This window comes from Octodon degus, unplaced genomic scaffold (assembly GCF_000260255.1).
Source record: "Octodon degus isolate 3935 unplaced genomic scaffold, OctDeg1.0 scaffold00037, whole genome shotgun sequence".
In the NCBI taxonomy this organism is placed as follows: Eukaryota; Metazoa; Chordata; class Mammalia; order Rodentia; family Octodontidae; genus Octodon; species Octodon degus.
Window position 1 is genome coordinate 3,349,092 of NW_004524613.1, and position 20,814 is coordinate 3,369,905.

The 20,814-nt window shown below is 47.6% G+C and overlaps 1 protein-coding gene across 1 annotated transcript in view; it reads left to right on the forward strand.

Annotated features, from left to right (window-relative positions):
- The window catches only part of Efcab8 (EF-hand calcium binding domain 8), an 81,526-nt gene that overhangs the window by 24,828 nt on the left and 35,884 nt on the right, over nt 1-20,814 (forward strand). The window contains exons 11-19 of the mRNA XM_012514651.2: nt 7,288-7,355; nt 7,726-7,877; nt 9,247-9,384; nt 10,642-10,752; nt 11,903-12,130; nt 12,580-12,650; nt 14,462-14,666; nt 15,558-15,761; nt 17,046-17,180. Of these exons, the coding sequence (XP_012370105.2) occupies nt 7,288-7,355; nt 7,726-7,877; nt 9,247-9,384; nt 10,642-10,752; nt 11,903-12,130; nt 12,580-12,650; nt 14,462-14,666; nt 15,558-15,761; nt 17,046-17,180 (1,312 nt within the window). The remainder of the gene's footprint in view (nt 1-7,287; nt 7,356-7,725; nt 7,878-9,246; nt 9,385-10,641; nt 10,753-11,902; nt 12,131-12,579; nt 12,651-14,461; nt 14,667-15,557; nt 15,762-17,045; nt 17,181-20,814) is intronic.

Consider the following 20,814-nt stretch of genomic DNA (forward strand, 5'->3'; position numbering starts at 1 on the left):
GGGGCTGGCTGGAATGTGGTGCTGGGGGATTGAACCGCAGTCCCTGTGCATTGCTAAGCTTGTTCTAAGTAGCTGCTTTAGACCACTGAGCCATCTCACCAGCCCTGTAATTACTTTTCTTTAAAAATTATTTGTAGTACTGGAAATGGAACCCAAGACCTTGTATACACTAAAAAAAATGCTCAGTAGTAGAGCATTTTTTTTTAAAATACCCCAAACCCATCTTTTTTTGCTTCTTTTTATAAGAGCTGGGTATGGTGATACATACATGTAATCACATTACTCAGGAGGCTGAAACAGGGGGATTTTGAATCTGTGGCCAGCCTTGGCTACATAGCAAGTTCAAAGCCAGTCTAAGATATACAAGTGAGACCTTTTCTCCAATAAATCAATTATTTGTCACACAGAACAGGTTCAGTGCATGTCCAAGCAGAAATTAAAACATCATAGCCTTACCATGTAAACAAAAGTCTCTCCTCTGTTGTTTTCTCTGGAGGTGCCTGTCAGCTATGTTCCTCTGACTCTTCTCTTATGCCTAGGTTTCTTTTTGGAGAGCAACAGGAAATTGGAAGCTTGTGTTGGAGAGCATTTGGTTGAGTCCAACTCTTTATTTTATAGATAGGAACTTGAACCTTAGGGAGAGGAAGTAAATATCATCAAGCCTTTGATTGGGGCTTTATCTCAGACCTGGGGGTCGGTCTTGTTAGCACCTTTTGGCCCAGAAGTGCTCTACTCATTCTCAGGCTCATCGTGGTCCTGGGAACATCTGCAGGTGGAAGAGGACTTCAGAGAACATCTGGCATGGCAGGGAGTCTAGTCCCAGATCCACTGCTTGAACAACACAGTGCAGCAGGGCTTTGGTTGGAGCTGGTTTGCTGAGGTTGTCTCTGTGTTGCCTGTGGTGTGTGTTATACTCAGCTTCTTGTCTTATTTGATCCCCATTGTTGAGGGATGTCAGGGTCCCCTTTCCATGGCATGAGGGCTCCAAGGGCTGTCCCTGCTCCTTCCTGATCTCACCTCTTTCTCCTCCAGCTACATTGGTCCTTTGAGATTCAGGCAGTCTTGCCTGACTCCTTGTAGTACTCTTTTCTGCCTACGGCTCTTGTTTTCTTTCTTTCTTTCCTTTTTTTTTTTTTTTTTTTTTTTTTTTTGGTGAATTTCTGTTTATTTGTTTGTTTTATGTGAAGGCCAATTTTTTATTAGTGCATATTAATTATACAGATTAGTAGGTTTTGCTTTGACACATTCATACATGCACATAACATACTGATCACTCCCCTCCTTGCCTGTCTTGCCCCACCCCCCCCAGTTTCATTTACCTTGTTTGTTTCAGTGCATATAATATATTCATCCCTCCGTTACCCACCTGGACACTCAATCTCACCCTTACTCTTTTCCTCTTGTCTGATAGTCTCCTTTCTGTTATTATTTTTGGATTCTATATGCTGGAGAATGGTTTAATTTTTAATTTAATTTTATTTTAAATTAAGATTCTTGGTACATTTTAGGTATGATCCTGTAGTGATCACATTCATTCTAAGAAATCTGTGTCTGTACATGATATAACTTGATTTTTTTTTCCCATTCCCCTATCTTCCCTTCAAGTCTTCTTCCCCTCCTTATTTTTATTTTTATTTTTATTTTTCCCCTCCTTATTTAAAAAAAATTGTTTCTATGTTTTCCTCCGTTTTTAAAAATATGTATTTGGTACATGGTCTCATTACAGAGCTCAGACTCACAGTGGTCCTCTTGTTTTCGGTGGCCAGCTCAGTGCGCCTGGGGACGGGCTGATGCAGCAGACAGTGGTGGGGATTGAACCCTGGTTCCTGAGCTTGCCTAAGCAGGCAGTTAGTCCACTGAACTATCTCGCCAGCCCATATGTTTTCCTTTTTTTTTTCGGTATTTGGAATGGGGCTTATAGGGTCGCACTACGTAGATTGGACTCGTAGTGATCCTCCTGTTTTTTCAGCCTCCCAAGCACTGGGATTACAAGCACTGGAATTACAAGCACTGGGATTACAAGCACATGCCACCACACCCAGTCTCATGTTTTCCTTCTTTTTCATCATTTTTTTCCTTTTTTAAATTTCTTTTTCCCCTGTGGACCTGCCTAGTTCCCTTTATCATTAGAACATTTTTTTCCTATTTCACAATATCAACTATACATTTTGGTCCTTATTTACATGTTTAGTTTCTCACACTGCAGAAACAATGTGGTCTTTATACATGTGTGTCTAACTTATTTCACTTAAGAGTGCATGGTCTCAAAGTGCATCTATTTACTTAGGAATGTCTCAAGTTTATCCTTATTTATGACAGAGTGGTACTCCATTATATATATAAACAACAAAACAAAACAAAACAAAAACCTTCACATCTTCTTTGTCCATTCACCAGTGGGTTGTTTCAAGATTTGGCTATTACAAACTGTGCTGCTGGGGCGGGAGAGATAGCTCAGTAGAATAACTGTTTGCCTGGCAAGCTCAAGGGCCTGAGTTCAATCCTCAGTTCTGCAAAAACAAAAACAAGAAACAAAAACAAAACAAAAAACCCCCACAAAACCCAAAAAACAAAAAACAAAACAAAAAAACCCCCTGCCGCTATAAACATGGATGTGCATATATTGCTGTGGTATAATAGTTTTAAATTTTTGGGGAAGATACCCAGAATGGGAATAGCTGGGTTGAATGAAACCTCTAGTCCTACTTTTTTGAGGAATCCCCACACTGATTTCCACAGTGATTGCACCAGTCTACACTCCCACCAACAGATGAAAAGTGTTTCTTTTTCTCGATAGCCCCACCAGCATTAGTTATTGGTTGATTTCTTGATAGCAGCCATTCTTTCTGGAGTGAGATGGAGTCTCAGTGTTGTTTTAATTTGCATCTCTTGAATGACAAGTGATCTTGAACATTTTTTTCAAGTATTTATTTGCTATTTTTATATCTTCATCTGAGAAACATGTATTCATCTCAGATGCCCATTTTTTGATTGAGTATTTAAATTTTGGGGGTCTGATTTTTTTGAGTTCTTTATATATTCTAGATGTTAGTCCTTTGTCTGAGAACAGCTGGCAAACATTTTATTCCACACTATGGGTTGTATCTTTACTCATTTTTTTTTTTTTAATGTATTTAGTACAGGGTCTATAGGGTCTCACTACACAGATTGGACTTGTAGTGATCCTCCTGTTTTCAGTCTCTCAAGCACTGGAATTATAGATATACACCACCAGGCCCAGTCTCAGTTGTAGTCTCAGTGCATGCTGGGGGGATTGAACCCCGGTCTTCACTTTTGTTGTTGATTTCTCTTGCTGTGCCAAATATTTTTTTTTTTTTTTTTTTTTTGGCAGAACTAGGGATTGAACTCAGGACCTTGCGCTTGCCAGGGAAGCGCTTATTCCACTGAGCCATCTCCCCAGCCCCAAAATATTTTTAATAAAATGAGATCCCAGTTATTGATTCTTTGTAATAGTTCCTGTATGATTGGGAAATCTTTGCCTACACCAATATGTTATTTTATTTATTTTTTTTTTTGGCAGAACTGGGTATTGAACTCAGGCCCTTGCGCTTGCCAGGGAAGCGCTTATTCCACTGAGCCATCTCCCCAGCCCCTACACCAATATTTTAAAGAATTCTACCTATTCTGTCTTCTAGCAGATTTAGTGTTTCTGTTTTAACATTAAGATCTTTGATCCATTTTGATTTTAGTTTAGTGCATGGTGAAAGATATGGTTCTAGTTTTAATCTTCAGCATGTGAAAAGTCAGTTTTTTCAGCGCTGACCATTTACTAAACAGGCTTTTAGTGAATGTATTTGGTACCTTTATAAAAAATAAGTGGCTGGGATGGGGCTCAGTGGCTAAAGTGCCTGCTTGGCAAGTACAAGGTCCTAAGTTGATTCCCTGATGCAACAACAACAACAACAACAAAACAAAAAACAACAACAACAAAAAAACTGGCCATGGCTGGGTGTGGTGCTGTACACCTATAATCCCAGCACTTAGGAGGCTGAGGCAGAAGGATTGGTGTGAGTTTGAGGCCAGCCTGGGCTACAAAGTTAGTTCAAAGCCAGCCTAAACTGCATAGCAAAACCCTGTCTCATAGAAAAGGTGTTGTTTATGCATTTTTAATCTGTTCCATTAATCTTTGGGTCAGTTGTTTTGCCAGTACCATGCTGTTTTTAATCACAGTAGCTTTGATGAGAAGTTGCTGTCCTTTTGGCCCTGCTCCTGGTTCCTTGGCACTGGCCTGTAGCATGCTCTTGGTTACCAGGAAGAACAACTGGTTAGAACAGATATAACTTTGGTTAAAGTGGTATGATCAGCAGTAACCATAGCATCCAACACAGCCTAGAAAATGACAAACACTGGTAACTATGGATTTGCCAGCTTTAATCATATGAACTAGATTTGTGGTTATATAACAAAGTAGGAAACTAGAAAATTGTATGTAGTAAATGTACCCTCAATATGGCAATTTTGGTCTTTGGGGAGAAAATTTAAAAGGGATTAGGTGGAAAACAGAGAAATAGAAGAAAAGGAAGAGATTAAAAGCAAGGCTGGAGGACAAAGGAGGAGCATGCCAAGTTGGGGAAACTGGTAAAAAAGACAGGAGGGAAAGAGAGGAGGAAATAAAAACAACAACAGAACAGAACAGCAGCAACAACAACAAAAATCTGGAAACCATGTTCACACTCATATAAGAGCAAGAACAGAACAAACTGAAGAAGAAAACAAAACAGAAAAACCCAAACAAACAAAAACAAGAGAGAGAAAATAAGAAAAAAAAAAAGTCCATTTTAAGGTATGCCTCTGCTCCTGGTGTTACACACTATGTGCAGACTGAGTCCAGATTCACATCTGTCAGTCCCACAAGCCAGCAGTGGCTCCACCGCGGGTGGAGGCTGGTCCACGTGAGCACGCACCTGCATTTCCACTGAAGTGCCCGCTGGCTCCGGCTGTGAGGCTGGACCCTGCCCTGCCCTGCCCTGCATGCTGCAGTTCCCTCAGCCGAGGATGGACCTGAATACAGCTGGGAGCCTCTAGGTGAAGCCAGCAGTGGCTGGAAGGCCTGAGTTCCATTGGTCTCGCTCCAAGATGACTCCTGGCCCAGTGTCCTCCTGCGGGATGTCTGAATGGGACAACTTATCAACCAGTGCAGTCTGCTGTGCCCACTGCTCTGCTGCACTGATACACTTCTCTGCTGCAGCCTCTGGGGTCTCCAGCGGTCACTATGTGCCTGCAGTTTCAAGCTCTTCTTCCCAAACAGAGCCCAGGCTCAGGAGAAAGTGCCACCCTCCTCCTCTTGGTTCTCCCTGTGGGCTTTCGTTCTTGCTTCAGGTCCTGCCTGGGCTCTTGCCTTTTCTTCTTCACATCGCTATATTCTGGGTGTTAAGTCTCAGAGAGGCTCTGTCTCTGCTGCTCACCACTGTATCACCTTCCTGGAAGTCCTCGTTTCTTTTTTTGCTTTTTTTAAAATTTTATATTTTAGGGAAGGGTCTACAGGGTGTTCAGGGTCTCACTACTAGATCAGACTCCTAGTGATCTGCCTGTTTACAGCCTTCCAAGAGCTGGAATTACAGGTGTGTGTACAGGTCATTTAGTACCTAGTTCAAGTTAATAGTGTCCCAGGTGTCTCAAAATATCTTCTGCCATTATTTGGAAGCAGATGTAGGTAACATACTGGGATGGTTTTGAGCAGAGGAAGTATGGTCTGACTAAAGTCTTACAAATCCATAAGGAGGAAGGGTTTTGGCAACAGCGGTGAGGAGGTCCCTGCAGTAATTCACCTTGTGATGGTGGCCTGGGCTGGTCAGCAGGTGGGGACAGGTGGATTGCAGGTACACAGTTTGAGAGCTTCTGCCTTTCATTCTAGAAGGAAAGCTCCGCAGGGCAGGCCACCGCCATGATGCCACTGGGATCCTGGCAGGGAGTAGGGGCCAACGAGTGCATGAGTGGGTGAATCGGCTGAAATTAGTCCTGCTGACTTTTGGTGCCTATTCTTCCAGAATATTTGCATGTAAATGCACAGAGGGAGGTATATTTGCTTTGAAAATAAAAAAAAAAAGTAGGCTCGCTCTCTCTTTTTTTTTAAAGTAGGCTCTTCTTGAAGCTTTGATTTTTAGAGATTTCTTCAGGCTGTGGCATCCAGAGACCTGAGGAGGAGCAAGACTGGAGGTTAAGAAATCATCTGGGGCTGGTTCAGAAGTGAAGAGGGCTGAGCTAGGCAGCGGCTGCTGCATGAGGAACAGTGGGCGAGAGGGAACTGCCCTAGCGGATGATGATAGCTGCTGTATCCCCAGAATGACACCCGTGTGGGTCGGTTCAGTTCAGGGTGAGCTGGTTTAGAGGGTAGGAGTGTCCTATGACAGGCCCTTTACATCAAATTCAGGAGGAAAATTAATGGGGCCAGGGAGATGGCTCAGTAGAATAAGTGCTTTCCTGGTAAGCGTAAGGGTCTGAGTTCAATCCCTGGTTCTGCAAAAACAAAACAAAACAAAACAAAAAACAAAAAACAAAAAAACAGAAGGAAATTTAAGCAGAAAGGAGCCAGCAGGCATGAAGCTGGGAGGAGAAGCAGCAGCAGGGGCACTGTGAGGCCCCTAATGGTCCTAAAACTCCTGCCTAGAGCACTGTGACCCTCTGAGCCTTCCCTAGCCCTGCCATGCCACCTTTCTTGGGTAGCTTATTGCTAAGCCATGCTCACTTCTTGCTATACCCACCCTGGGGCCAAATACTGACCACACCAATGATTAGTTGTGTGACCTTGGGCCAGTGCCTTAACTTCTTTTAGTGTTCTCATCCCTAGCTTGGGACAGATGGCACTCTTCACGATGTCAGGGAACATCCAAGTGACCTGTGAGAGAGCACCTAGCACAGGGACTCCCTACTCCCCCCAGAAGTCCCCCCTTTCCTTGATTTGTGTATAGCTGGGAGGATACCTGTCCCAGCAGAGTTGATATGAAAATTGCGTGTCTGCTCTTGGATGAAGCAGAAGTCTGTATATGTAATGAGCTGCTCCTGCTCTGGCTCTGTGCTCACCTGAAGCAGGTGCCTCCTCCATGGGCTACTGGTTTGGGCAGCTGCTGCTACTTGGCATGCAGTGCTTGGCCCTGCCTTGGCTGCAGGATGAGCCGTGAGCAATTTCTGAAGTTGTTTCTCTCTGGATGGAGAGGTAGAGACTTCCTAGGACTCCTGGGTATCCTTGCCTCCATCTTCTCCAGGCCCAGGCCAGCCTCCGAGCCTAGGCCATTGCTCCTAGTGGCCCTTACCCCTTTGCTGTTGTAGGTTTTCAGTGCTGAATTTAAAAAAAGGAATTCTTTGCTTTGATTACTGTGCAGACAAGAACTTCCTAGGTAAGTTGTCTTTATGTTCCCCAGATATTGCTGGCCTAGCTGAGCTGGTGTGGGGGGTCATGGGGGACTCGGGACTATTGGAGCCCAGGAAGAACATCTGTGTGGCCTTTCTTGCCACGCTTGTTCCCACACATGGGCACCAGAGGGCGGTATGATGTTGTAGGCCAGTGATGGAGAACCTTTTAGAGCTTTCAGTGGTTACAGCCCAAGGCAGCAAGCATGCCATAGGTTCATTACTGCTGATATAGGCTGTGCATGGAACAGTGGTGGAGAGGATGGGGAAGAGGGACAGTGATGGATCAAGGTCTGGCTTTGGAACAAGGTCCCCACTGTAGGCCCCTGATGGCTAATTACCATTCATTGACCCTAGCAACTGGTGGATATGACTCCCACATCCGTTTGTGGAACCCCTTCATCTCAAAGAGGCCTGTGTGGTTGATGAAGGGACATCAGACCTCAGTGACACACATCATCGTGGACAGCAAGAACAGCAGCATCCTCATCAGTATCTCCAGGGACAAGGTGCCACACTCATGGAGCAAGCCCTTCCCCACTGGGTCTCCCCACTAGTTCTGTTCCTTGGGGGAATGGCACTGACATTTGGAGAAATAATCTGGCTCAGCCAGCCCCAGGGGCCCAATTATGGGAGGAGGCTGAGGCCCAGAACTATGGCCAGGGAACTTCCCTACCCATTATTTCACGCGAAGCCGGAGGCCTGGAGGAAGGCATCCAAGGTAGAACCACCATGAATGTGGGCTTGGGTCTCTGGCAACCCTCAGAGGGGCCTGAGTCCAGCCCTGATCAGTCTAGTCAAGCTGTGGTCTGTGTATCCTCACCTGACATTACTTTGTGGCCCCGGCCAAGTCCCTTCCTTCTCTGAGCCTCAGTCTCTCTTCCATAAATTGAGTTGCTGAATGGTTTGTAGGAGAACAAACAGGTAGTAGAAGCAGTGTCTCCTCATAGTAGGTGTGCGATACCTGTGATCCCTTCCCCTGTGCCCCCCGCCCCCCGATTTGCACCTCTCGCGTCTACCAGTGAGCCCTCTTCGGCTACTTGGGAGTCCAGGCTTCCCTGCTTGGGCCCAGCACTTTGCTCCTGAGCAGCACGATACTGCCCCATCTGCTGGCTGCTCTGGTCATCCCTGCTACAATGGGGCTGGCTGACAGTTCTGGGTGTCCTCTCACCATGGACAGGTTTGTTTTTCTGGGACTAATGCTAGTAGATGGAGAATTGTGAGGGGCCGTGGGGTCCCTGGGCCACCTTCCCAGTGTGTATGCTGCTCTTCCTCATGTACACTGCTGCCTGGGATTCTCCCCTCAGCCTATGAGCTGATGAAGGATCTGGGCTGGAGGGGAAAGCACAGGGCTGGGCTTGCTGAAGCCCTTGAGGTCAGTGAGGTTAGTGATGGGCAGAGGCAAAGGATGGACTGGGTCTGGCACACTCTAAGTCTGGCTTGCTGGTGGTACCTGTGAGCCACATGGGTCCTGCAGGGCCTTCTATAGGGGGCTTCTCTGGGAAACATTTTTTTAGCCCAAGATGAATGCAGAGCAGGCTATGTTGGGACAAAGCAGGCCATTTGGACACCTCTGTAGGTAGCTACTCTTTGACCTAGGCTGACTTTTCTAGTATGAGGCAGAGGGGGAACAAGTGAGGGTCTGGGGCAGAGGTACAAGCTGCCTGCTGTCTTCACCTTCAGCCTCTGGAGTTAATAGCTCAAGTAGGGTAGAGGCCTGGGAGCATGTGGCTGTGCCCTTCACCACGTGCCTGTGCTGTACAAGCGCTGCACAGTTGTGATCCCGTCAGACCCAATGCCATGGGTGTGCATGAGAAGTGCTTGCTCCCAGGGATTCCACAGGGCCTGAGGGGCCTCTCACCTATTTTCCACTCCCAGAACATCCGCGTGTGGGACCTGCAGGACTACGTGTGCCTCCAGACCTTCTCTGGAAAGCAGTTTTCCCTGGGAAACTACCCCATCACCAGTGCCTACTTCCACACCAACGACAATACCCTCATCTGCAGTACCTACTCTGTAAGTGTTGTCCTGAGCAAGGGGGCACTATAGCCAGGCTCTGATGTCTCATGGGACAGCCAAGAGCCTGTCATTGCCTGTCCCACCTGAGGTTGCTAAAGTTGCTGGTCTGGCCTAGCAACTTCCTGGGAGTGTGTTCTGATTGGCCCATCATCTGTCACTGCTGCATCTGTGCACTTGTCACCTGCACCCTAAGCCTGGGAGAGGGGCTCTCTGTCTTGAAACCCACCTTTCCTAGCAAGATCTTCCTCCATGCCCCTTTGGCCCTGTCAGGATATGGGGCTGTCTTTCCTGCTAAGTTATGAACTCTAGGAGCTGGGGCCCATGCCTGAGCAGCTCTTGAAAGAGAAACCTTGAGAACACTGTTGGGACAACTGCTTGTGAGTGAGGGTGTTGCTGGTGCCCGTGTGAGGTCTGTCCTGCCCTGGAGGACAGGAGAGACTAGGGTAGACTGGCTAGAGTGGTGGTGGGAACTGTGCCCTGATGGCTGTCCAAGGGGCTACAAGGGGGTAGAGAGTGGGCTTGGGTCTCTGGCAACCCTCACAACCACACACAAGCTTGGGGGCAGAGAGTTTCCACTGAAAAGAGAATGGGCAGAGGCAAAGGATCTCAGCCATCTTCTATGGCTGAGCTCCACCAAAGCCTCACTCTCTCTCCTGGCCAGGCCCCTCTGGTAGGGGGCACAGATGTCCTCCTGTGTACTTGTCTGACTCCCCCAGACAGCAGTTTATTGAGCAGGAAGGTTGTGGGTTTCTCCACATCTTTGCTGAATGCCAGATCCTGGCTGATGGCACTTGTCAGACAGAATTTTCAAGTTCATTGCAGGTCATCGAACATCTTGCTTTTTGTGTGGAGCTGAGAATATATTGAGACACTATCCCAGAAGAAAACCAGGTAGTTTATCAGAGAGTGCTGTGTCATGAAAGTGTTGGATGCTAGGGACTACCTCAGGAGCATAAGAGATCCTTGCCTGGCTGAGGCCAGGCTGGTCAGGAGAGGCTTCCTGGAGGGAACACCGAAGTGAGGATGTAGCTACTCTGAAGTCATAAGCTGCGGTGGACCACCAAGATTGGGAGGTCTGATCCCATGAGTGGGTCCTGTGAGTAGGGTGGGAGTCGCAGCAGGCCCCTGAGAAGTAGGGGACCTAAGTGGATGCAGCCAGGATATCTTCAGTTTTTGGAAATTTCTCCCCATAGGCTGTCGCAGAGGGGTCTTAGCCGCTGCCTAGCTGTCTGGCTGTCCCTCTCCTCACTGCAGGTTGGCATCCTTAAAGGATACTTAGAGGCTCATGGGCCTATGAAATCAGGGAAGACCACAACTCACAATTCAGCCCTGTGCGCTGTCCTCTACAGCAAGATCTTCAAGCAGGTGAGTGGCAAGCTCGCCTCTGAGCCTGGCGGGAGTGCCAGGTGTTACAGGGCAGGACCCAGAGTTGCTGTGCGCCTGTGTCTGAATGTGGGGGCTGAGAGTTGTTGGCATGTGGTAGTGGTGCTGGCGCAGCAGGTGCGGGGCCAGAGGCTGCTCTGCAGGCTGAAGCTCTCAGCTCCCAGTGCTGGCTGCTGGATCTTCTGGCCCTAACTCTTCATGTCCTGGGCTGATGCCTCAGATCCTTCTGGACAGGCAGCTTCCTTACTCAAAGTGAGATGTAGCACCAGTCATGGGCACTTCCTGCCCCTCCCAGCATGGGTGCTGTCCCAGGGACTACTATTGAAGGAAGCCACAGCTGGGCTGTGTTTGATGTAGAACAAGGGAGGCCTGGTCTGTGCTCTGGGCCAGAGTAGAGATCTCTGGGTGAGCAAAGTGGGTGTGGTAATGGAATCATTTCTGAGTAGCAAAGGCAGGGCTACCAAGGCCTCTGCCCACTCTCAGTGGGACCTCCTGCCTGGCCTGGGGTCTGCACAGGGTGGGCTGCATCAGCTGCACAAATACTGGCTGCACAAGGCCAGAGCTCACCCTCCCTTTCCCCATCCTGGCGCCTTGCCCAGCACCTCTCTCTGCCTTAGGGCTCTTCAATACTGTCAAGCAGCTTTTGTTTTAAAATAGCTTTTCTGGATGTTCTCAATAGATGGGTGGTTTGAAATAGCTTCCTGGGCTACTCTTGCATTGATTGTAACAGCTGTGGTGGCAGCAGAGTGTTTCACTGAGTGGCATGACAGTCCTTCACTTCTGCATTCCCTGCTGAGTGGGCTGAGTTTACCCCCTCCCGCCTTGCATGATTAATGATGTTGCAGCAAGCATCTTTTCTGAAGCAGGGGTTATTTTCTTTGGATAGATTCTGACTGAGTTCACAGGGACTTTAGCAAACTGATTTCTTCTAAAAGGGCAGTGCCAGCTCTGCGACACAGCTGGGGAAGGCCTGTTTTATGCCATGGTTTGTACTGCTGCGGGAAAGCCCTGGAAAGGCTTTCTTAGTGTGTGGTGTGCAGGGCCAGGCTGGCTCTGGCCTGGTCAGGCTGGAGGCTGCTGTGAGCAGTGGAGGTCGTTGCCTCCAGCAGCCCAGCAGTGTGCTCCCCAACAGGTGGTGAGTGGCTGCCAGCAGGGCATGGTGAGCGTGTGGGAGATCACAACAGGGAAGAGGATGATGGAGTTCTGCGTGTCTGGGACCCGGCTCGTGGAGCTCACCGCCATGGCCCTGGACGTGCACGAGCGATGCCTGCTCACGGGCTTGCTGGATGGCACGATGAAGATGTGGAACTACAACACTGGAGAGTGTCTGCTGACTTTCCCCAACCCCGACAGAGTAGAGGTCAGTCTGCTCTGCCAGCTCAAGCCAGAAGCAAGTCACAGCTCCCAGGACCCTAGGCCATGCTATTGTGCACCCTTGAAAGGCTGCATGACGTGGTCAAGAGTGCCTGGCTTCAAGCCTGCCTGAGTCTTTGTGTCCTTATGCAAAAACTGAAGACAGGAAACAATATCATCAAATTCAATGGTCTAGATCCATTAAATTAGATAATGGGGTGTGCAAGCATGTTGAAAAATTCATGCCGGTTTTGTTTTTGTCTTGCTTGCCAGGCAGGTGCAGTGCCACTGAGCCATTTCCCCACCCCTTCCTGTCGATTTTAATTCGAGACAATTGTGAGTTCTGACAACTCACTGAGTTCTGACTTTTTGTTTGGTATATTGAGAAAGACACTTGAGGCCCAGAGTCAAGCTCTTGGAGAGCTTTAGAGTTTTGTTTTCTTCCATCTTCAACAGATCACGGGCATTGTCCATATGAACAAAGTATACTACATGACGGGATGGAGTAAGAGGATCACTAGTTTCATGTGAGTAGCAAGCGTGAATGGTGAGCAGAGAAGTCCGGTGCTTTATCTCACTCACTCTATGGGTTCCTCCTAGCTTTCTTAGTGCCTGAGTTACCAAGCAGGATATTAGTGGTGGGCCGTTGCTTTCTCACCTTCTCTATCCACTCATCATTCATTAAGGCTTATGTAGTCTAGGCTTTCTGCCACATAGTGGGGAAGGGTATAAGCAAGAATGGTGGATCTTCATCCTTCTGGAATATCTCTGAGGCAGAATGCCTTAGTTCAGGCTGCTGTAACAGAAGACCATAGACCAGGTGGCTTATAAACATCAGAAATTTGTTTTGCACAGTTCTTGAGGCAAGATAAAGGTAGTAGCAGGTTTGGTGTCTGGTGAGGACCCACTTCCTGATTAATAGATTTCTATATATTGTTCTAATCAAACAATTTCACTTACAAAGTATATGGAGTGCTAGCAACAAAAGAGTAGAAGGGATGGGGATGGAAACCTTCATTCTTTCCGTCCACTTCTGCTTTTGTGCTGCTGGTGATAGAATGTAGGCCTCCAGCATGCTGGGCAAGCACTTTACCACCAAGCTGCACTTCCGGTCTGAAAGTTGTCTTCTTGTTATAACCTTACCTGATGGAAGGGCTGCAGGGTCTCTCTGGAGCCTCTTAAAAGGGCACTAATCCCATTCATGGGGTTCCACTCTTATGACCTCATCATCTTCTAAAAACTCTACCACCAGCACCTTCACATTGGGAGATTGGTTTTTGTTTGTTGTTTGTTGTTTGAGACAGGGTCTTGTTATATAGTTCAAGCTGGCCTTGAACCTTTAACATACTATTTAGCTCAGGTTGGTCTCCTACTTGAGGCGATCCTCCTGCTTGCTTCCTGGGTGCTGGGATTATAGATGTGTGCCAACATATTCCAGAGGTGGAAATAGATTATATTACATGAATTTTGGGAGAATAAGAAAGTCTCCCATTCATTCCTCCTCTGGTTTCTACAAATTTTGTCCTCATATGCAAAATACATTTGTTTAGGCTTCAGGCTGTGCCAGCATCAGTCCCTGGCCTGGCTGGGCTAGATTATCACCCCCAGGATTGATGTCTTTCTCAAGCAATGGCACTAGTGTGTGTGCCTCATCCAAGGACCCGGGATTACAGGTGTGGGCCACCTGTGTACCTTTTATAACGGCCCCGGTCTCATTTATGAGGACTCTGTGTGTGTGATTCAATCACTTCCCAAAGGCCCCACCTCCATATTCCCTCACACTGGGAATTAGGTTTGTAGGGAGTTTAGGGAGAACACAGTCGTGTCAAGTAATCAAACAATTTCACTTACAAAGTATATGGAGTGCTATCAATAAGAGAGTAGAAGGGGTGGGGATGGAAACCTGATCTAATCTGGGGAACCATCAGAAAGACTTGGCCAAGACAGCATTGGTGGGTGGATGTGAAGGGTGAGCAAGGGGAACATTGGGAAGCACTGGGGATAGGAGCAGGTTACAGGTTGGACCACCACATGCCAGGCCCTTCCTTTCAGAGGGCCTTTGTGGGGCTGCGATTTCTTCTGCCTTTCCCCTAGTCCTTACTCAAGTGTCTGAATGGGAGTACATTAGGATTAAGACTCTGGAATCGTGTGGCCAGAACCTTTATAGCAGGCACAGAGTTTAGGAAATGAGGTCAAGGGAGGCAGGTCTTTAAACTAGCTCTAATGCCTGAGACTGTCTCTTGCGTTGGCTTGCAGCATCTGATGGGCCATGGTTCTTTTAGAAATGCATTAAAGGCTACTACGCTCTTTGCCCTCTTGTCTCTGGTCACATGCACAGGTTCCACAAGGCCAAGCCAGTGCTCTTGTGCCACCACTGGCAGACCTTCCACACGGAGGATGTGCTCTGCATGGCCAAGTACCAGAACCAGTTCCTTGCGACCTCCTCCTACAATGGGGACATTCTCTTCTGGAACGTCAACATGTTGAAGCCCATCTTGAAATTCAATGCCTCCTTGAGCCCCCTGCCCTTGCAGCCTGTGAAGGTATGGTCACAGCGACTCCATTTTTTATCTCAGCTTGGGTCAGGATCTGGAAGGGGAGGGAGGGCAAATGATGTGTTCTGGAGGAGCTGGGAGCCACAAGGACAGATGGTAGATTCTATGATTTTTTTTTTCTGATGAAATATTTGAAATTTGTGTGTTTGGAAATTGGGAAGGATACACTGCTGTACAGCTCATTCACTTTTTTTTTTTTGGTGGAACTAGGGATTGAACTCAGGCCCATGCACTTGCCAGGGAAGCGCTTATACTACTGAGCCATCTCCCTGGCCCCAAGATTCTATGATTATATTCACTTGGCAGATGAGAAAGCTGAGGTAGCCAAGAGGGTATAGAGCCAAACTCAGGCAGTCGATTCCAGAGCCTGGAGTCTCTAATTCTGTTATTTCTGCTCTAATTCTGAAAATCTGTACAAGTTTGGAATTACCATATCACACAGTACTAAAGCTGGTAGGGTCCTGAAGGGTCAACTTGTGCAGTGGTTTTCCAGGCATGCTAAGAGAGGTGTTTGGAAGCAGCTGCAGAGTTGAGGGACCCCGGTGGATGGGGCTTCCCAAGAACAGCTCATCATTTTATTTCTTTTACATTTGTGACTTCCCTCAGATTAGAAACAGTCACAAAAAACTTTGGAAAGCACTGTCCATTGTACAGACGGGGAGTCTGGGTTCCTCACAGAAGCTCTAATGACTGAAGCATTAGTGGTTGGCACAAGGATGGGTTATAAGCTCTCCTCTGGAGGCCTGAAGGATGGGAGGTTTTTGGAAAGCAAGTCCTCAGGCAACTGGAGGACCCAGAGCTGTTGGCATTGGCCTAGGGAGGCCCAAGTTTTCCCCTAGGTGTTGCAGTGCCTTCAGGGATGCTCTCTTCCCAGCACAGCTGCGAGAAATGGAGGAATGTATGGCCAGCAGGCCCAGAAAAACCTGCCTGGAGAGGAGGTGGGCACACAAGACCTCCATGAAGCTCCCTTGCTCTGGCTGGAGGGCTGTGGACAGGGCCAGCCTGAGGCAGACCCTGATGTCAGCTCCTGTGGTGATGAGACACTCAGGTGCCAAGGAGCCAGAGAGGCCTCTGTCCTACCAGGTGAGAGAGCCCCACCTGCCCATCTTTGGTATGTGCTTGTTTGCTTGTTTGGTATGCTTTCCCAGGGTGTCTAGAGAAGGCGCTTTCCCATGCACTCACTGGTTTTGAGCAAGGTGGGAAGGCAGAGTGTCTCCCTGTTGTGGTCCCATTGGGTCTAACCTGCTGACTGCCTCACACACACAGCCCTACTTCCCAGAGCACTGCCACACCAGGCTCTCAGAGCCTGAAAACTTAGAGATAATCCCTGAGGAGACTGCAACCCTGAACACCTAAAAGCAGATGCTAGAGCCTGCGCTGCTTTTTTTAGTCCTCGTGCTTGAGTGACAGGTGCTGGCCAAGGAGTGCACCACAGAGGCTCCAAGCAGGCCTAGTTTCCTTGGAGCCCAGGCCACAGGGCATATGCCAAGATGCAGCAAACCTTATCCTCTTCCTTTGAGCCCTGTTGGGGATGTTCCCCAGGATTGGCTCTTCTGAGAGCCAATGACCAAGAATGACTGATTGACAAGTCTCTTTCAGTGGTAGGGAGAAGGAGCAGGAAGAACTATTGCCTCACAACTGCAGGGGTACCCCAACAATGAGTCCAGGGGTCCTTTGTATGGTGTTGGAGGAACGGTCCAGCTGTTTCTGTAATTGAGCCCTGATTCCTGTTCTAAACACCTTTTCCAAACACATGCAAGCATAGGGCAGTGTAGACTCAGCTCCAGAATGATGTGCTGGGAGTAATCCCTCTGTAAGGCACTCATGCTTTACAATACTGCAAGATGCTCACTCCAGCATCAGAGGATCAGTGTTATCCCACTGCCTTTGCAACTTCTTGAGTAGTGGTTGGCCTCTCTGGTTTCTTTCCTTTTTTTTTTTTTTTTTTTTTTTTGTGGCTGGCTCAGCCCACCCTGAGGGCGGGGCTGGTGCAGCATGTGGTATAGGAGGTCAAACTGTAGTCCTTGTGTGCTTGCTTAAGCTTGCCTAAGCCAGCGCTTTAGACTGCTGAGGTACCTTGCTGGCCCTCTGGTCTCATTTTTAACCAGGGTGATTGCCTCTGTGAAAGGGTCTTTTGCAAAAGCAAAGGAAGTCATTTTTCTAGAGGGCAAAATAGTTTGTCACTGAAAATTGGGCATTCCCCAGCCTCAGAGTGTCTGAAGCCCTGCATATACCAGATACGCTGCTGGGCTTTCCACAAGGTGTAGGATCTACTGAGGGCATCATAGGGTGGCCCCTTTTTGTCATTTGTCTCTGCTCTCTGTCCCTCACCCTTATGTGACCCGGGAGGCCTGGCTTTCTTTCCAGGTATCTTTTAGCACTGGCAGAACCAACTCATCAAACAAGTCTCTTGACAAACAGTCATTTCACAGAGAAGCTGAATTGAGAGAGAAGGAATCCCAGAGGAAAATATTGCTGCAATCCAGTGCATCAGTGGAGAAGGTCGGCCATGTTCAGCCATGGTGTGGGCAGTCAGGGTTGGGCTGGGGTCCAGCTGGCCTCACTCAGTGTCCAGGGGGCATTGTGGAAAGGATGGTGCCATGCAGGGTTCTGGAGTTGGGGCTGCTGTATCTGGGGAGCGTTCTCCAGGCAGGGGTGCATACAGAGGGAGCGGTAACCCCTCCTGGTTGGGGGTTTGCCTACAGGTACAAGTGGTGTTTCCAGAATCCATTGTTGGAATGCATGCCTCATCCCTGCCTGCAAAGGTGCTTTGTGTATGTGAGTGGGGCTGATGCATCTCTGACCTCATCTCTTCTACATTTTCTTCTTTCTTACCCTGGATACTCTTCACTGGGACACTTCCATTCCTGAAAGAAACATCATTGCTGTGTTAGGGCCTGTCCCGTCCTCGAGCTCCAGCGAACAGAGGCTGAGAACACAGGCTCCTTGGAGCCGGTCCTGCAGTGTGGGTGGGCAGCTGGCACTGGCTCCTGTTCCTGCCTCCAGGTTCTGGATGTTTTTCCTTTCCTCTCAAAAATATTTTTAAACAAAGAAACATCACCTGTCTGACTCCACCTTTCCCAGCTCTCTTGCAGCAGTCGCTCACAGACAGTCATTTTACAAAGAGGCATAAAATGCTAGAGCCTGCGCTGCTTTTTTTTTACTTTGTTTTTAGACTAGTGGTATAAAGTTGTTAAGTTTTAGCTATGACTATCCTTTTCTCTTCAGTGCCAGGGACTGCGCCGAGGGCCTCACATAAGCTAGGCAAGCATTCTGTCACTGAACTATACCCAAGCTATTTAAAAAATGCATATATTTTGTGGACATATTTTCATGTTTCATTGCCTCTTATTGTGTCATTTTATTTTGGTTGCATCGTATCCCACCACTTGATGTCACATAAACTTTAAGCCAGTCTTCCATTGAAAGACATGTGGACAATGCCAGTTCTTAGCTTTTCTGGAGAGTGTCACACTGAGGGTCCTTCCTACACTCAAAGAAAGATCACCTGTCTGACTCCACCTGGGCACTTGGAGCACATAGCGCAGGGCAGGAGTGTCAGAAGTCACAGCCCTTTCCACTGGTGACTCCTCCCAGGCTGGTGAGGATGCGTGCTATGAGGGCGCAGGTGGGTATTCGTTGGGCATTTGTTGGCTCCCAGGCTCTGGACAAACACCAACCACCATCCTCATGGTGAGGACACTGTGGTTGGAGTGAGGCAGACAGCTGACCGGCAGGTCAGGGGAAGGCTTGGCATGGAGTGAGCGAGTGCAGCAGAGAACGAGGAAGCCTCGAAGAAGGGAGGTTGGGCCTGGGTGGTGACTTTGACGCTGGTGCTGTGACACCCTGAGGCAGCGAGGACCATGGCCTGCTGTTATGTGTGAGGAGGAGGGTGACTCTGGCAGAGGGGACAGTGACTTTTCCTTCTCAGGAAAGCCTATTTGGAATGTCCAAGGAAGAACTGTCTCTCTGTCTCTCTTCCTTTCCCTCCCTCCTCTCCACATTTTTCTGTCTCTCTCTGTAATTAGAAAGTGATGCATATCCTTCATTAAAACTACAAAATTCAATCTCTGTAGGAGTGTATAAAATTAAAGAAAGGACAGCCTTCTCCCTCCTCAGTCTGCAGAGGGAACCGTATGGGTAGCTTTCCGGGCCTTTCCCTGGGCATCCACAAGCCCATGCCTTCGCTGAGTATGTAAATACAGGATCTCGCATGTGTATTATGCAACTTGCTGGTGCTTGCTGGGCTCTGTGTCTTTGTGATGGCCTTCGCGGAGCCCCAGCTTTCCTTTTCCTAGCCACATGGGTGCTCTGGCAGCCTCCATGGGGTTCATCCACTATCTGCCATTGCTGGTTTTGCGTTTGTAGAAATCACTGCAGTGAACATCTATGTACATACATTGTGGACTTTTTTTTCTACTTCCCAAGAGTAAAACCTCAAGCGTAGAAATATACTCCTGGAAAGCTTTTGATAGGTTGTATTGCATTTTAGCCTAATAATATAAGTAGCATTTAATACGTATTGAGCTCTTAATATTCACTAGGCAGTGAACTTGTATGTAAGTTTTATTTAATTTGTAAATAACCCCAGGTGGTATGCACTGTCCTCACTTTATGGACAGAAATAAGTTCCATGAGGCGAAGTGACTTGCTTATGAATCCCAGTGCCAGAAAATGGCCAAGCCAGGACCTGAGTCCAACTTTGTGTGAGTTAAGGGGTCTGACTTTTAATTCTTTGTATAGATTAATTCTTTGTATAAATACTGTTAGGAATTCCTTCGATTTTTAACCTTTTATTTTCTTTTTCATTATGCATAATTGCATAATGAGATAGTTTCACTATGCAATTCAGGCTGGCCTCAGACTCACTATGTAGCCCAGGCTGGCCTCAAGCTCACAGTGATCTTCCTGCCTCAGCCTCCTGAGTGCTGGGATTACAGGCATGTACCACCATGCCTGGCTTTTAACTTGTTCTTGCATCATGAATCTTTTTTTTTTTTTTTTTTAATGTATTTGATACAGGGTCTCACTATGCAGCTCAGACTTGTAGTGAACCTGCTGTTTTCAAGCTTTCCAGTGCTGGGATTACGGCATGTGCCAGCATGTCTGGTCTCAGCGGCCAGCTCAGTTCACCTGGGGGTGGGGCCAGCATGGCATCAGTACTGGGAATTGAATCCCGGTCCCTGTGCTTGCCTAAGCAGGCACTTAGTCTGCTGATATATCTTGCTGGCCCTAGCATCATGAATCTTGACTGGATTTTCAACTGGATATTTGTGTGCAAAGGATCAAATGTCTATTACTGAGATTTCAGTCACTATGATGGTGGTAGTAGTGGTGGTGATGGTGGTGGTGGTGGTGGTGGTGGTGTGTGTGTGTGTGTGTACATGTGTGACATTCTAGTGGGTAAGTGTGCTTCTTGCTGAAGCAGCCTCTCACTCTAGGCCTCTATGTGTCCCATTTCCTTCCTCACTATTCCATGAGCAACCAAGTCCCTTCTCTGGAGTGAGGAGCTGGGCTGTGAGCAGAACACAGCTTTTCAGGACAGTGCCCAGGAGAGGGTCCAGAGCTCTGGGGTCATCATGAATCTTGGCTGGATTCCCCAGTGGAGGGAAGGAGTCAGGAGGGATGGGACAACGATGACTATTAAACAAATCTTGCCATTTACCTCTCCCTTCAGCCACTTTTTATCTCTTAATTTTGACTACTCTGACATCACATCTAATGGGAATCATGTTCATCCTTCTATGGCTCACTTAGTATAATGTTTTTTAGTATAAAGTTCTCATATGTCCTGAGTCTTAATTGACCTTGGAAGGCTAATGCCAAAATACTGGCTTCCTTGCGGCCCTCCTTTTTCTCTAATTTTTGGTCTGCAAATTTAGGTTGTTAACCCTCCAGAAGAGAAGCTTATTGTTACTGCCATATAACCTAGACTGTTGAGCTTAACCTCACTATCCATAAGGCTTGGCATGGAGTGAACGAGTGCAGCAGAGAACGAGGAAGCCTCGAAGAAGGGAGGTTGGGCCTGGGTGGTGACTTTGAATATCAAACATCTTAGGCATAACATGGAACAGGTATTTTTCATCAAGTATTGATATGTTAAACTTTAAGTCCCTACAGAATATGACAAAAAATT